Source organism: Cucumis melo, chromosome 5, assembly GCF_025177605.1.
Source record: "Cucumis melo cultivar AY chromosome 5, USDA_Cmelo_AY_1.0, whole genome shotgun sequence".
In the NCBI taxonomy this organism is placed as follows: domain Eukaryota; kingdom Viridiplantae; phylum Streptophyta; class Magnoliopsida; order Cucurbitales; family Cucurbitaceae; genus Cucumis; species Cucumis melo.
In genome coordinates, this window is record NC_066861.1 from 26,428,967 (window position 1) to 26,445,796 (window position 16,830).

The following is a 16,830-nucleotide window of genomic DNA, read 5'->3' on the forward strand; positions in this document are numbered from 1 at the left end:
GACTTCATCATCTACAGACTTCTCTGCTTTTTGTTATTCTCCACTTCAATTGTAAGTTATTTGTTTTTCTTTTGAAATAATAAGTTGTTTTCATAAGGTATCTTTGTTTTCCGTTTAGTCGTAACCTGTTTGAAATAGATTTCTTTTTCTTTTTCTATTTGTTTGAAATCGATTTCTTCATTTTATGTTTGGTTCTGCTTTGTTTTTTAGTTTATGTGTTGTTACTTAGGGTTTAGGTAGTTTATGTGTTGTTACTTAGGGTTTAGGGTCTATCAGTGATATATAATATCACTGATAGACTTGAAGGATGTTTAGTTTGTTTGCATTGGAATGTTATTAGATAATTTAGTTTAATGTAAATTTTTATGTGTTGTCGTTTAGGTTCTATCACTGATATGTTTCTATCAACTTAAAAATGATGTTTAACTTGTTTGTGTTGGTTTGGTATTAGATGTTTTAGCTTAATCTGCATTTATTATCCGTTATTGCTTATGGTCTATCAGTAATATAGTCTATCGATGATATGTTCTATTAGTGATATGGTCTATCAATGATATGGTTTATCAATGATATGTTTCAATCCTTGATAGACTTAGAAGATGTTTAGCTTGTTTGGACTTGGGAAGTTAGTAGAAGTCTAGTTTAATGTGTTTTTTTTTTTTTTTTTGTGATGTTGCTTAAAGTCTATGAGTGATATGTTTCTATCACTGATTGATAGATTTGGAGGATGTTTAACTTGTTTGTGCTGGAATGTTTAACTTGTTTCTATCTTGATAGACTTTAAGGATGCTTAACTTGTTTGCGCTAAGGTGTGTTAGTAAATGTTTTATAGTTTATGTGCATTTATTTATGCGATGTTTCTTAAAAACTATCAATGATATGTTCTATCATTGATAGATTTGGAATATGTTTAGGGATGTTTAGTAGATACTTTTGTTTAATGTGCATTTTTTATGTGATGTTGCTTAAAGGTTTTTCGGTGATTGATTTCTATCACTTAGACTTAGAGGATGTTTAGCTTGCTTGCAATGGGATGCTAGTAGATACTTTAGTTTAATATGTATTTTTTATGTGTTGTTGCTTAGGGTCTATTGGTGATAGGTTTCTATCACTAGTAGACTTGGAAGATATTTAGATTGCTGGCATTATGATATATATATTTATAAACTTTCATTCAATATTATCATTTCAGGTTGTTCAAGAAAAGAAAAAAAGATGAAAACTATGGAAATAGCGAAGAATGTTAAAAATGTTAGGCCGAAGATACAACTTAACCGATCAAAGAGAATGTTGGTGATTGCAGAAGACTAGAAAATTGCAAGAGACCTATTGATTTGTCCCTAGTTTGATTGCAACTCTCTCATCGAGTAAATGGATATTGTTGTATATTAGTTTTGTGAATATTTCATGATAGAAAAGATCAACGATAGACTTCACATTTTATTTGATTTTGTTATATTGATATAGAAAAGGTTGGACCACAAGTTGAACATTGCAAGTTATGCCTTTTATATTCTTAAATAGTTGTGACTTTTTAATTGATGTTAAAATCTATTAATAATAGACAGATAGACCATAACGGTGAAAGAATTGATTTTACATATTAATATAGAAAAATGTTGGATCACAGGTGGAATAATCATTGTAAGTTATGTGCCTTTGTGTTCCCATTGAGAAATTAGAATTATACATGTTGAATAATTGCAAATTATTATTAATGAGTGCATTTTATTGAGGAAAAGTTTCGTTAATATACATGTTGAAGTCTATCATTAATAGAAACTATCAACGATAAACTTCATAGTAAAGTCTATAAGCAATAGAACTATCAACTAAATTAAACTCCATTATGACATTACTACTTTATAATAAAGTAACATGTATAGACTTGAAATGTATTGATAAAAAAAGTGGCTTATTATCGAAAGGTTTGAGTCAAACAAATAGAAAGTATTTCCTTCTAACAAAAGAAAAAAAAAAGGCAACAACATAATGTCACATAATTGTAAAAATAATGGAAGTGTGCACGTTCTACGGTTGTGACCAGCACGACAACAATAACTACATTTTGAGTGACTTTTCTTTTCATCAATCAATCTTTTTTTTTTTTTTTTGTTTTCATGGTCCTTTTGCTTGACCCTTGCAAACTAGAGGTAGTGTTACACTCATAACATTGAATAATCATAATTCTGAATTCCTGCAAAAAAAACAAAAAACAAAAATATACCATTATCATCCTAGTGTGTAACACTCATTGCATTAATAAAAGATAAAGTCTGTCACTGACTGACTAATATCAGTGATGGACTAGGATACAAGTTTATCATTGATAGACTAGTATCAATGATAACTTAGAATTAATATCAGTAATGTAGGATACAAGTCTATCACCGATAGTCTAATATTAGATGTAGGATACAAGTTTATCACTGATAGACTAATATTAGATGTAGGATACAAATCTATCGCTGATAGACTAATATCACCATGCTCATACTACCTAGTCTAACTAACAGTGATAACTTGTATTCATCAATAACTTGTATTCTTTTAACCTAAAACGTAAAATTGATAGAAAAATTCATAATATGTTCAATTCTACAAAGCCTCAAACTGATGAAATCCAATACAAGTAAACAAACACATTTTTTATATAAAAATACTAGTAAATCATCAAATTGAATTGAACCAAATCAACCTACAAAGATGAAACTAGATCAAATTGTAAAAATTGGATGACGTCGAATGAAAAATTTAGGGAAGAATCACATCTGAAAACAAATATCTAACTGAGATGATGAACATAAATTGGATGAAAAAACTGGGGAACAAATCTCACATTTTTAAAGAAAATTTAATTACATACTAAAAAATTAATATCAAAACCATAACATTGACCTACCGAAGTAGACGCAAACGGAAAATTGTAGAAAATTGCTACTCGTCGAAAATCTTTGAAGGCTAAAAATTGTTGAACGCAGGACTAAAAATCGACAATTGAAAGCGAAGATAAAATTAGAAAAAGAAAAGAGAGAGGAAGAATTGTGAAAGTCAGAAAAAATTGATCAGATTTGAGAGAATGAAAAAAATTGATATATATATCAAGATCGTGGAGGAGAGAAAATCAAGCCATATATTTTTGACCTAAAATAGGGGTATTTTAGGAATATATTAAAAAGAAATAAAAGATTTGCTATTTTTGCAAATAGTTTATAAGGTTGCTATATCCTTTATATTTTATGCCGAGAGAGATATCCATTATAAATCCCCTTAATGATAATTACTCTTCACCAATACTCTTCTTCTACGATTTCTCCGGCCCAATTGTGAACCTATTAAAGTAGGCCCAATACATTTTAAGCCTAATTGTGAAACCCATAGGCCTATTAAATTATCGGCCCAATTAACACTCTTCCAATTTTCTTCGGCAACAAGTTTAAACTCTTCCATTGCCTTTTCCTTTCTTCTTCTTCTTCCTCTCCCTCCATTTCAATTGGTCTCCTTTTTGCTTCGCTATTTCCGCAAATTCAACTCCATCAATGGCAACTGCTATGGTTGAAGATTCCAATTTCGAAGATGATCAGCTTGCTTCCATGACCACTGACGACATTGTTAGGGCTTCTCGTCTCCTCGACAATGAGATCCGAATTCTCAAGGTCCCCATTTCTTCTTTTTCTCTTTCATTCACTTGTCTAATCCAATTTTTTTTTTTTTTTTGTCTCTGTATTACTTATGATATCACCGTCTTGCATTCTTTTGGACTGCTTCTATCTGATTTTCTTTGTATGATTTCTTTTTTCTTTGGCGGTTTTATTTTAGTTAGTGTTTTTTTTTTCTTTTTTTAATTTTTTTGACTCGTAATTGGAGCGTAGGAAGAGGTGCAGAGAACAAATCTGGAGTTGGAATCAATCAAAGAAAAGATAAAGGAGAATCAGGAGAAGATCAAACTCAATAAGCAGCTGCCTTACTTGGTTGGCAACATTGTCGAGGTATGTTTTTTTGGCATACTTAAACGAATTATTTGTCTCTCGAAGTTACTCGTGCATGCATTTCGCTTCTTTTTTGTAGGAAGCCAAGGTCGAACTTTTTATGTTTATATTCAATATATGAAGTACTTATTTATTATTCTTAATTCTAACTTGTATTCGACCTCTAATTGAAATTCTACATCAACCTAAGGAAGCGCATGGAGAAATTTGACATCATTTAATCTTGAAGTGGATTTTGGGGAAAGTATGGTAGTGGATATTATGAAATAAAGGACTCTAAGTTATTTCATAGGTGGTCAAATGGCCTTAATATTATTTATGCTTTGTTGTTTATTTTATTTTATTTTATTTCAAGTAACTTGGAGTTTTTATTACGTAGATGCTGTGTTGAAAAATGATTTTTTGAAGTTTCTAGTATATAAGGTTTAGAGATTTTTATGCAGTCATTTTTCTTAAGAAGTTGCTGCTTCTCTTCCTTCAGTTTCTCCATGTTATGGTGTATTAATCATGGATGAGTTACTGTGACTTTTTATCCTACATTCTCTTGGAACCACGGTTGATGTGTTACGTTTAATGCTTGTAAGGCTGATTTCATCTCATCTTAATTGGCCAAGTTGGTTTTTGGTGATAATGTGCTCACATTAGGTGAACTCTGTTCTTTCCCCTTGTTGATTTTTCAGATTTTGGAAATGAACCCAGAAGATGAAGCGGAAGAAGATGGTGCAAATATTGATCTTGACTCACAAAGGAAAGGAAAATGCGTTGTACTGAAGACATCCACTCGCCAGGTTTGCTATGACCAGATTCTTTTATGCGTTCATACAATGTTCTTCCCTTTCTCACTCTCAGTGATAGAGTGTCAGTAAACTTTCAACTACAATTTAGGCTGGCTGCAACATAATTGGTGTAATATTTTGAAATTTAAAAGTAATATCGTTTCTAATGTAACTGATTTTGTTCTCTGACTTAAACTGTAATGCTGAATCATTCAGTATGTTAATTGCATAAACTAGGGGAGGGAGATATTCTTATCAATATTTCTTTAGTTTGATTGATGTCATGGTTCTTCTATTATCTAGAAATTGGCAAGAATTGTATTAAATTATAATGATCTTGGCTGCAGACTATCTTTTTACCTGTTGTCGGGCTTGTGGATCCCGATAAGTTAAAGCCAGGTGACTTGGTCGGAGTAAACAAGGATAGTTACCTTATTTTGGATACTCTGCCATCTGAGTATGATTCTCGAGTGAAGGCTATGGAGGTCGATGAAAAACCTACAGAAGACTACAATGACATTGGAGGGCTGGAAAAACAGGCACTTTCAGACACTTGATATTGTCCATTAGTTCATTTGTTTGAAGGTCATATTGGATGCCCTTTTTAATTAAATGCTATATTAATGGTGCAGATTCAAGAACTGGTGGAGGCCATTGTCTTACCTATGACTCATAAAGAGCGATTTCAGAAACTAGGAATTCGTCCACCAAAAGGTGTGCTTTTATATGGACCTCCTGGTACTGGTAAAACTTTGATGGCACGTGCATGTGCAGCACAAACAAATGCTACCTTCTTGAAGTTGGCTGGCCCACAACTTGTACAGGTAAAAATTTGCTTGGGAAAAATAGTTTATTTGATTTAGAAACCTCAGAAAATTAGCTTCCATTCACTTTTTTTTTGGATATTGAGATGCTTTTCTTTGCTTCATACTGTGTTAATGAATTTAAAAGCTTATTTTTTCTGTCCATGATTCTGTTGAATTGGCTTCATGTGGTTTTTTACCCATTTATCTCTCTTTCCTTTTACTAGATGTGTCTATCAGCTATGTAACTTGGGATTAATGCAGATGTTCATTGGTGATGGAGCAAAACTTGTTCGAGATGCTTTTCAGCTTGCAAAAGAAAAATCCCCATGCATCATTTTTATTGATGAAATTGATGCAATTGGAACTAAGCGATTTGACAGGTCTGTTCATGTTTTTCTCCCCTCCAATATTTTCATAGAGCTCTCTGTATTATGTATTTATGACTTTTTTTTTTTCACTACAGTGAAGTAAGTGGAGATAGGGAGGTGCAGCGAACCATGTTGGAGTTGCTCAATCAACTGGATGGGTTTAGTAGCGATGAGCGCATCAAGGTTTTCTTTTGCCACTTTCTTGAATTATATTGATGTCGTTCTTGTGTGATTGTTTCACCTTTAGCTAGGGTGGGGGCTTATATTTATTTGATTAGGCATTTGACTTCTACTTGAATCTCTTTGCTTTTGGGGCCATGTTTTCATGAGATTTCGTTTTCATTTTGTTAAGTTAGACTCTAATTATTTCAGGTTATAGCTGCAACGAATCGTGCTGATATTCTTGATCCGGCACTCATGCGTTCTGGTAGATTAGATCGGAAAATTGAGTTTCCTCATCCAACTGAAGAAGCAAGGGCTCGAATCATGCAGGTTCTTATGTTAATTTAAATTCTTATGTTCTGTTGCTGCATTTTTTCTCTCTCAAAATTTTGATGGGAACTTCAGAATTGTAACCTATATACTATATAAGTATATATATGTATATGTATAAAAATTAATTTCTTAACCTAAGATGAGATAACAGGCCCTTCTTCTATGCTTTGCTCATGTTATTCCATGTAAAATATATATTTTGTCCTTTCATAATTGTTGCAAAATACAATTGTGTAGATCCACTCAAGGAAGATGAATGTCCACCCTGATGTCAATTTTGAAGAACTAGCTCGGTCGACCGATGACTTCAATGGCGCACAACTGAAAGCAGTTTGTGTCGAGGCCGGCATGCTGGCTCTTCGCCGTGACGCAACTGAGGTGCTCTCTCTCTCTCTCTCTCATGCACATTATTCCTTAATCAACATATAAACATTCTGTTCACTCCTCATGCATCTATCTCTCGCTCCTCTCAGCCTCTTCCTTCTTTATGCTCTTAATCCATGGGTCTTTTAGGAAGTTTTCCTAGATTCTGGATTGAAAGCCTCTTAGTAGAGAACTTGTTCGGTGGAAAACCCTTGATGTCTATTGGAACAGGCATCAAGGTTTTAAACTTATAATACATGAACTCTCTCCCTAAATCAGTATCCAAAAAAAAGAAATTAAAACTTCAATCTTACCTTTTAGAATTGTGTGCTTGATGAACTTTGAAACGTATGAATTTTCAAATTTGTGCCTAATAAGTATGTGATGTTTAGAAATGCTTAATGCTGCTTCAGTTTTCAATTTTGTGTCACTTTTGACCTATTTGACATTTTAAATTAATTTATTTTTACAACTAAAGTAGACAATTGCATTGAGGATCACATTTCAATTTTTTTTTATCTAAAAGTAAGACTAACTAAACACTAACTTGGAATTTTAGTGACTTGTTAGATACTTGTTCAGGAATTTATTAGACATGAACTTTAGGGATTCAAATTGTAATTCATCAAAGAAGGCAAAAAGAAATACGATGATGAGGGTGTTAGTTATGTATGTGGTTGCATGAGTTTCTTAGTTGGGCTAATATTTAAGGAAATATTCACGTTTGGAAGTGATTTTAACATTATCATGTTTCAAAATAACTCCAAGATTCACCATTAATCACTCTAAGTCGATTTAATGTTTAATTTTATAATTTTTAAAGACAATTTTCCTACGATCAAAATTATTTTGAATGATTATAATCATTTTTAGAGTGATTATGTAAATAACAAAAGTGATTTTAACTATTTTAGAATCATGCCATCATTAGAACTTTAGATGTTCTACGTAAGATCTTAGTCAATCGAAGAAATACAGCATTTAAATTTATTTTTTTTTTATCTTTCTTTTTGGGGCTATAATTAGGTAAACCATGAGGACTTCAATGAAGGTATCATCCAAGTTCAAGCCAAGAAGAAAGCAAGCTTGAATTATTATGCTTAAGATATCTACCGATGAAGACCGACCGTCGCGAAGCTGGCAAATCGAGAGGTAAAAAAAATGACGTTTTAAGCAAGAAAGAAGATCATCAACAAAGACCCGAAAGTAGACGCTCAACTTTCGTGCAGTTCATGTTCTACATTTTGGATGTACGATAGATGGCCAAATCGGCCATTATGCTCCTCTAAAGATTTGTTATTTCTTCCATTAGCCAATTCTTGTGATGTTATTTTTTTAGAATTAGTTTGCTGTCTGTTGTGAAAAACTGAAAAGCAATTTGAATGTTAACACCACATTGATAGAATTCATTGATTGTTCTTTTTGTGTTGTAAGACTGCTTCTATAAGTTTAAATGAGAGTTTCTTCTCAAAATGATATTGTTTTTCTATTTACTAATTTGGAAATAACTATTTTTAATTTGATTTTTTTTAAAGGAAGATGAAATATTGGAAATAATTTAATTTCTTAAGGATAAAATATTTAGGAAGAAAAAAAAAGTAACCATATTTGATAATTAGATTTCATGGTAATGGGTGACTTTTTTTAAATAACTTTTTAATCTAATTTTAGATTTTAAACTTTATTTATTTATAAAATATACCAAAAAAATTAAAAATGTTGGATTTGATAGATTTTTCGATATTTTGCAAATAGTTTCAATATTTTGTTATTTTTAAAAATTTTATATTATAGTTTGAAGCTTTAATTATTATAATTAGAGTTTGAGAAAGAATTTTTTGGACCTATAATGTATGGAGTTTACAACTAATAAGATATAAATTTGATATTTTAGTTGTCAGAAACTCTTTAGACAAAACATCAACGAAGTCTGTAATTATACATTTTTGTACTTTTTTATCAAATTTCATGACTTTTCACCATAGATAGAGGGATGGAAGATTTTGTGTCAAATCAGCTATTTTCCACTCGATTAGAGAATTTGATCTTTTCCTTTAGCACTAATTTTCTAAATAGAAGAAAGAGTGCTTTTAGAAGCCAACAACCTGAAAAACAGGGCCGACTGGAGAAGTTGTTAATCAAAATACCCTGAATGAGAGCATTCGATCCCTCTCCTCAATTACATTGAGCCTTGCTTTCGTTTCAACTGATTTCCAATTCCAACTCGAACATAACATAGTAGTGATGGTTGTCCATAAAATTTAATATATATATATATATATATATATATATTAAAAAGCAAATATTTATATAATGACCATTTTAATTTTCCTTTTCCATTTTCTTCTTAAAATCCACCTTAATAATAATAATAATAATAATAATAATAATAATAATAATAATAATAATAATAATAATAATAATAAAAACTTCTCAAATTTCTCTCCTTAAAAATAAAAAGGAAATCTTTGATTGGTGGTTGAGCTTTTTAATAAAGTTGTGTTTATCAACTTTGGTGATGTGACAATATTATGGCTATTTTGAGTACAACTTCTATATTTGTTGTGTGTTTTTCAAATAGACGAAACTTAATAAAAACAAATTAAAATTTTCCATACATTCTCTTCTTCTACATAATTCGAAAATGATAAAATAAGATCGACAAACTTCTATCAATAACATCATCATCTATTACGTACTAATTAATAGATTTCAAGTTAAATTTTTGAATTTAATTGTTATATTTGCAATTACGTTAAGCATGCATTTTATTAACGAACTACGAGAGGTTCCTTATTAATTACGTAAAAGAAGAAAAATGAAAAGAAAAAAACAGTTGTTTATTAAATAAAATTAAAGAGTGCAATTAAGTTTTGGAGTGATGTCGAGGATGAGCCAATCTGCTATGAATTTGTAAGCCTTTTGAGTCAACTGAACTCCATCCCAACTAATAACTTTATCTGCATTTGGACAAACTCCTACTCCTTGACTTCCACAACTTTTCTTCAACTCAAAGTTGTAATCTCCTCCAATTCCACAACATGATTTTTGTAAAGAACCATTATCAAACCCTGTATTATATATATGTGTGTGTATATATTCAACCACATTAATACAGTACTATTACATAACTAGTAAATTTTTAATTAAGATCAGAAATCAAACGTACCGAGCGTAGAAGCATGTCGGAGAATCCATAAAAATGCATTATAGTAGTCACCATATACGATAACAGTGCGTGGATTTTCTTTCTTGAGTACTTCGATGGCTTGTTGTATTTGATCATTGTGATAGCTCGTCAACGCATTCAAACTTTTCAAACAGTGAAACTCATCGTAAGCTGTTGTATCGTTGGTTTGGAAGACAGTGAGGAAGATGGGGAAACATCCAATTGGAAAGTTTCCAGAAACAACAACTCGAGTAGCACCATAGCTTATCACTCTCTACGAACAAGATCATTATAACCAAAAGAAGATAAGTTTTGATCATAAAGAAAAAAACACACCCAATTCTAATAACTAATGCAAATGTATTTAGAACACTGTTGTTTGAATATATTATTTTACCTCAACGGCATTCTTTACGGTTTGAACAACTTCTGGTACCATTTCTTTTACCTCTTGAATAGTTTTTCCTTGGAGCAAGGCGTAATTATAATCATTTGCACCAATTTCACCCACCAAGAACAAAGCATTCATCAACTTCTCGTTGCAATCTATGAGAATATACAAACATAACACGAACTAATTAAAATCAAACGTGTAATGTATGTCAGAGACTGAAGAAGATTGTAACAGTACAAAAAAAAAAAAGAAAGCAAACCTTTTTGATCGAAGCAAATGGAGTTGAAATGAGAGAACATCCAATCAAGTTGAATGTCGAGGGAAGAGTTGGTGAGTGGAGATGAGATTTTCTTCTCCGAAAGCAGTTGAGAAGACAAAGCAGTAGAGCCAGCTACTGCGAAGTTGACTCCATGCCTCGTCAATGCATCTTTGTTAAGGTAAGGATTCACCAATGGAAGTTTTGCATCTAAAGCTACAAAGTTACAAAATTGCCACCAATTTATGATTATCAAATTATCTCATAATTATTAATTAAAGTTCATTTCAAAGAGGTTATTAAGAAAGAAAAAAAATTTGAAAATCGTAACGTACCAAAGTAGTCTATGATAAGTAGGCCATTGGAGCAGCGACCTGTTGGGGTGCTGTTGAAGAATGTTTGACCATAAGGAAGATGAGAAAAGGGGGTGTTGGGATTTTCTCGGATGAGATTTCCGGTGTCGGAGATCGAGTCGCCGAGTTGGTAAATACCATCGAAGTTACAAGCTTTTAGTGAAGCAGCGTTAGATGAAGGAGAAAGAAGAAGAAAAAGAAAGAGAAATGGAAAAACAAATGAAGTTATAGAAGAAGAAGAAGAAGAAGAAGAAGAAGACATATTGTTGGAGAGAGAAAAAGAAAAGAAAAGAAAAAAAAAAGAAAAAAGAAAACTTGGAATTTTAAAAATGGTGGATTCATAAGAAAGTTATTTATAATTATAGTTAATATAGGTTTTAATTTCTTTTCCTTTCTCAAAAAAAGAAAAAAAAAAAACAAACTTTTTGGTTTTTTTAATTTCCTAATTCTTCAAAAACAAAAATCAAAATTCCAACCTATCAAAATTATTACTTTCCTTTTAGGAATTAATAAATTCTCTAATATTGTAAGAGTGTGATGGCGTTGTCTCTAAGAAAAAATTAAAAAAAAAAAAAGAAGTTTAATTCACATTATTATACTAACTTTAGTCTGAGGAATTATCGTAAATTACAAAACCGTTGAAAAAACTAAAATATTTATAAAATATAACAAATTTTTAAATTCTATTAAACCGAATCAAAATGTTTACAAAATATAACAATTTTTTAAAATGTTTTTAGACGTTGAAGTTTATTAAATAATCATCGATAGAATATGAAATTTTGTTATATTTTGTAAATATTTTTAGCAATTTGTCATTTACTAAAGTTTATTGACGTTATTAAACGGTTCAAACCTTATCCGTATTTAGTAACAATAAAAATAAATAAATAAATAAATAAAATACTTACTCACATTAGTGAAAAGGAAAAAGAAGGAAAAAGGAAAAAAAGAAAAATTATCACTGTTTTCATATATTAATGTATACATATATATACTATATTTTTTTAAAATACATTACCAAATGTTATTATTTATTTTTGGCAATAATTTATTTCAGTGTGTTGTTCTTTTTTCTTTCCTTTTTTTCTAAGTTTTCAAAATTTTAATTCTTAACCATTTTCAAAAACAAAATATTTACACGAAATCTGAGTGTATTTATAAATATTGCGAACGATTTTTGTTATTTACGATAAGTTTTTTTATTATGAAAAAGTATTTTAGGGTTGATGTTGGAGTTAGAATCTGAAATTAGAATTGAAAACTTTCTTGTAATGGGTCAATCATGAGTGTCTTATAAAATGTTGGGAAAGGCATCACATATACCAATTAGGTGTAAGCACTTTACTCCATTTGGTGTCTAATAATATTATATACATTTGAAATTTTGAAGATGAGTTGTATCATATTAATTATTTAAATTTAAACATTTATGTTTAATGATATATTCTTTGATATTTTTCACTAAATTATGATAACTTTTCAATCTTATCCTCACTTTATGATTAACTCTCACTAAATGGAAATTATTATTCTTCTTAAATATTTATTTATAATTAACAAATAAGAAAATAAATTAATGCCTTTTTTTTTTTTCCCTTCCTTTTCGTCTATAAATTATTGCTTACACCCTATTTAGTAAATAATTAAAAAGAAAAAAAAATCTTTAAAAAATATTAACATACAATTAAATTATTTTCAATTAAATTTTATCGTGGCTTGCAAATATAATAATTAGATTTGAAATATTAGTATATATTGCAACATTTTAAAAAATTGTAAATATAACAAAAACATGTTAAAGTTTATCAAGGATAGAAGGTCTATCACTGACAGACCATGTTGCACATATTCGTCTACTAATGAGAAGTCTATCACCTAAAATGTCGTTATATATTTTATTATTATTTCTAAAATTTCTATCCTATTAGAATTATTCTTTAAAAATATATGTATAGAACTGATCAACCTCATGTATTAAAGGTCTGAAAATTAAAAGGATGAGTCTAACTCGACTAAAGTCATGATCGTTTGACATGTCCAACCCAATTCAACCCATTTATACGTTGGATTGTACATGAATTTCTATTTTGATGATTAGACTTTCCACGAGCCGACCCAAATGAAGTACTCATTATTAGATCAATCCTAAATGGTACATGCTAAATCGAAAATAATGTACAATTAATCATAAATCTTTTATTATTTTTTTCAGGGTGTTATTTGGTTCAAGATCGTGTACCAAATATAAAAGATCTTGAGAAAATATCGTTGGGATATTGGTACATACCAAATCTAAAATAATGTAACATTGACATTGGGCAGCAAAATCTAAATGATCGTGTAACAAAATCCAAACGATCATGTACTAAAGAATTTTGAAAAAAAAAAGCGTTTAGATTCTATAGCCAAATCTAAATGATCAATAAAAATTTTAGAAAAAAAAATCGTCTATATTGGTGTAGCTAAACGTTTGTATTGTCACATTTAAATGATCGTGTATCAAAGAATCTTAAAAAAAAATCGTTCACGATCGATTATATTACGCGTGCGAGTGGCCGCATGTTGATCGGACATTTATGATATTTTCCATTGTTGGGTTTTTTTTTTTTCATTTTTGAAATTATTAAATAATATTTTGTCGTTTTTTTATATTTTTTAAAAAACCTCTTAATAAATTTTAATAATATTTTATTAAAAGTTGAAATCCAACCGGAAAATGACTATTCAAAGGACCCATTCCATGGGTTAGGCTATGAGTTTGGGTATTAAAGGTTGGATCCGCCCCCTCCATGCAAAGCTTAACACAACGTCTTGGACTCTTGGGGGCCATGGGGCTTTGGTTTTAGATTCAGATTATTGTATCCTTTTATTTTTAATACTGTTAATGTCATTAACAAAGTCTCCTTTAATTCATATTCTCATTTAACATAAATATGGTTGGATTGCCATAGACTCAACAGTGTGTAGGTTTACTATTGTTGATTACATGAAGTTCTTGAATTCTCTAGATTAGAACTTTATGCTTTATTTATTGCTACGTTCAACTTTATCAATTTTTTTTGTGTGGTACCTACTTATTTCAATTTTACCCTATTCGACGTTTATGAAATGTCAAATTGTATTCGACTTGATGTTTTTTAAAACGACGTCAAGAGTGTATTGATTAAAACATAATCGAAAAATACGTCCATACTTAAAAGGTCAAATGTATCTAAAATGTCAAACAATCTATGATTTATCGTGTCAAGTTTGATTTTGAACTAGAGAATTTAAATAATCAAATAACCATTATAATAATAATATATTCCTTAATAAATTTTGAACAATTAATTTCAAAATGGTAAAAGCTTTCACTTTTTCTCGTTACACAAAATGTAATTTTCTCAATCAATTCTCGTAAAACTTTTCAAGACCTTATTAAAGAAAGTCTCCACTACCCATATAATTCTAACACCTTCATCTAATAATAATCCTTCATTATATAATAATACAAATGCAAAACTAACCAATACAATACTCATCCCATACTTTATCAATGCATCTTCGTCGATATAAAGACTCGCCACGGGAAGCCCAAGTAAATCTACAAATCAAAATCACCATTCCAAAATCAAATTTTTAAATTAAATACGTGAAAATATATTCCAAACATGTATATATATATATATATATATATATATATATATATATATATATGCTCTTAGTCGAATATGCATTACATACATTGTGAAACTATTAGAATATATTATATAAACGGTTAGAAATAATGTTTACCAAAGTAATCGATCGTCAATTGATCGTCAGGGTATTCATCAAGGGAATCGTGGAAGGAAGTTTCATCATTTGGATCTTCGTAGGTGAGACGTTCAATGTCAGAGATTGAGTCGTTGTCGTCAAATTGGTAAATAGAGTTGTCGATATGTAATGAATTATGGGCTTTGGATGGACCAAAAACATAAAGAAGAAGAGAAAGAGTGAGAAATGAAGATTTGATTGTTATTGAAGGCGTCATTAATGATGGAATAAGAGAAATTAATCTTCCAAGTGTTGAGAATTAGGATATGAAAGGGAATAACAATAATGGCAACAAAGTTATTTATAAGTTTATTTTTCTTTTTCCAAATACCTTTCCGAAAATAGTTTTGAATTTTAAAATCCTTTTAGGTTTTGGAAAAAAAAAATCAATGTTTTTTCTAAACTTATATTGAAGGCTGCGAAAATGAATTCGACTATAGATTTTTTTAAAGAAAATTCTCTTTTAAATCAAATTTTTAATTAATTTATTATAAAACATCTTATTTAGTATAATTAATCGTAAAATAAATACAATTATTTGCAACGTTTTTTTACGTATAACTATCTTATAAGGTGTGTGAATCTCCTTAATTTTTCTTATGTAAGATTCTCACCATCTCAAAATAACCCAAAATCAATTTTACTATTGTTTTAAGTGATTTAAGGTTGCTTGACACATATTAGATTAGACAATTCTTCCAAAAAGCTAAAAATTCTCTCCTAGACCAATTTCCTAAGGTGCTTTATGAATTTGGGTCTGGTGCTGCTCCAAATCACATGGATTTGGATTAAATTAAATTTGTTTTTTAGGCTCAATTGAATTTTAACCAAGTAAATAATATTTAATTGAACTAAAATAATTAATTTGATCATTGTTAGAATTGTCCAATTTGTCTTTAAATTTAATTTGGGACACATGTTAAGTTTTAGTTAATTCCAAAACAATTATTTTAGTAAATAACCTGCCAATTTGTAATTGATTCAAAATTTCTTATTCAACCAATACCCCTTTGGACATTTATGCACGTGTATGAGTGTGTCAATCTCGAAGATAACTTTTTTTTTTTTTTTTGCTCAATTTGACATATCAAATTAATCAAACTATGAATTTAATACATGAGTTTGATTTAAATTTGAAATAAATGTTGGAATATGGTCAATCTAAGAAAAGTTTAAGGTTTTATTATCGGCTTAACTTTGATTCCAGAATAAAAACTTAAATTTGATAATGATTTTTTTTATAAAATTTAAAACCACTTTTTAATTTGAGACAAGGATTAGGTTTCTAGCACAAAAATTTGGAATAAACAATTTTAATTTTAGGATAAAATAGCCAAATTTAATTTTGAGATAAATACAAAACCTCAATCTTGGTATAAAGCTAGATTTATGACTCCAATTTAAATTTGAGATAAAAATGGAGGTAAAATCTAAATTTTGAAATATTTAAATACGCTTAATTATCTAGAATTCGATATTTTTTTTTTAAATATATCAAAATAAAATTACATAAATAATTGAATTTTATTTTTATTTTTTATTTAAAAAATTTAAAATCATTACAAATTTTAGGTATGAGCTACTGTCATCGTTGGTTCTTTTTTCCTCTAGTAAGATACCTTTCATTAACCTACGTAAATTTATAAAACATATATCAATATACTATATGTTAATAATTTGTGGTGGCCACGTGATTCCCTTGCCCCTCCCTTGGGTTGGTAGATCCGATATCAGAACTAACTCCCGTTGCTTTCTCCTCCTCCCGTTTCGATTCTGCTGCTACTGATACAGCCTGATCAGAAAAATAAGAAAACACACTTGAAAAATCCATCAAGAGCTATCCCACAGCATTACACAATAATAAATCAATTCATTTCCTAAAATTCCATTTCCCTATGTAATCCTTATTTTGTCTTTATGGGGAATTTATTTCAAAGTTTTCTGTTTCAAACAAAATGAACAAATTAAATAAGCATACCATGAGTCAACCATCTGATTCAAGATAAAGCAAAGAAGCCAGATGCTCACCAATAGAGGGCTCTAGCTCTTGGCAATCTCTACTG

The 16,830-nt window shown here is 29.7% G+C and overlaps 2 protein-coding genes across 3 annotated transcripts; one reads left to right on the forward strand and one right to left on the reverse strand.

Moving 5' to 3' along the window:
• The first annotated feature begins 3,432 nt into the window (after positions 1 to 3,432).
• Positions 3,433 to 8,202, forward strand: LOC103494588 (26S proteasome regulatory subunit 6A homolog). 2 transcript variants are annotated; one of them, XM_008455828.3, is made up of 10 exons: positions 3,433 to 3,656; positions 3,873 to 3,989; positions 4,670 to 4,777; positions 5,113 to 5,304; positions 5,398 to 5,589; positions 5,833 to 5,951; positions 6,035 to 6,122; positions 6,312 to 6,431; positions 6,672 to 6,812; positions 7,824 to 8,202. In XM_008455828.3, the coding sequence occupies exons 1-10, from the start codon at positions 3,540 to 3,542 to the stop codon at positions 7,899 to 7,901; spliced, it is 1,272 nt and encodes a 423-aa protein (XP_008454050.1). In that variant the 5' UTR covers positions 3,433 to 3,539; the 3' UTR covers positions 7,902 to 8,202. The 2 variants fall into 2 exon arrangements, with proteins under 2 accessions (XP_008454050.1, XP_008454060.1); XM_008455838.3 differs by lacking the exon at positions 3,433 to 3,656 and adding an exon at positions 4,471 to 4,568.
• A 1,448-nt stretch (positions 8,203 to 9,650) lies between these two features.
• Positions 9,651 to 14,984, reverse strand: LOC103503119 (acetylajmalan esterase-like). The gene is made up of 7 exons (XM_051085366.1): positions 14,747 to 14,984; positions 14,479 to 14,555; positions 10,952 to 11,168; positions 10,620 to 10,832; positions 10,364 to 10,512; positions 9,967 to 10,240; positions 9,651 to 9,868 (listed from the first exon to the last, which is right to left on the reverse strand). Exons 1-7 carry the CDS (start codon positions 14,982 to 14,984, stop codon positions 9,651 to 9,653), a joined length of 1,386 nt encoding a protein of 461 aa, XP_050941323.1.
• Positions 14,985 to 16,830: the final 1,846 nt, after the last annotated feature.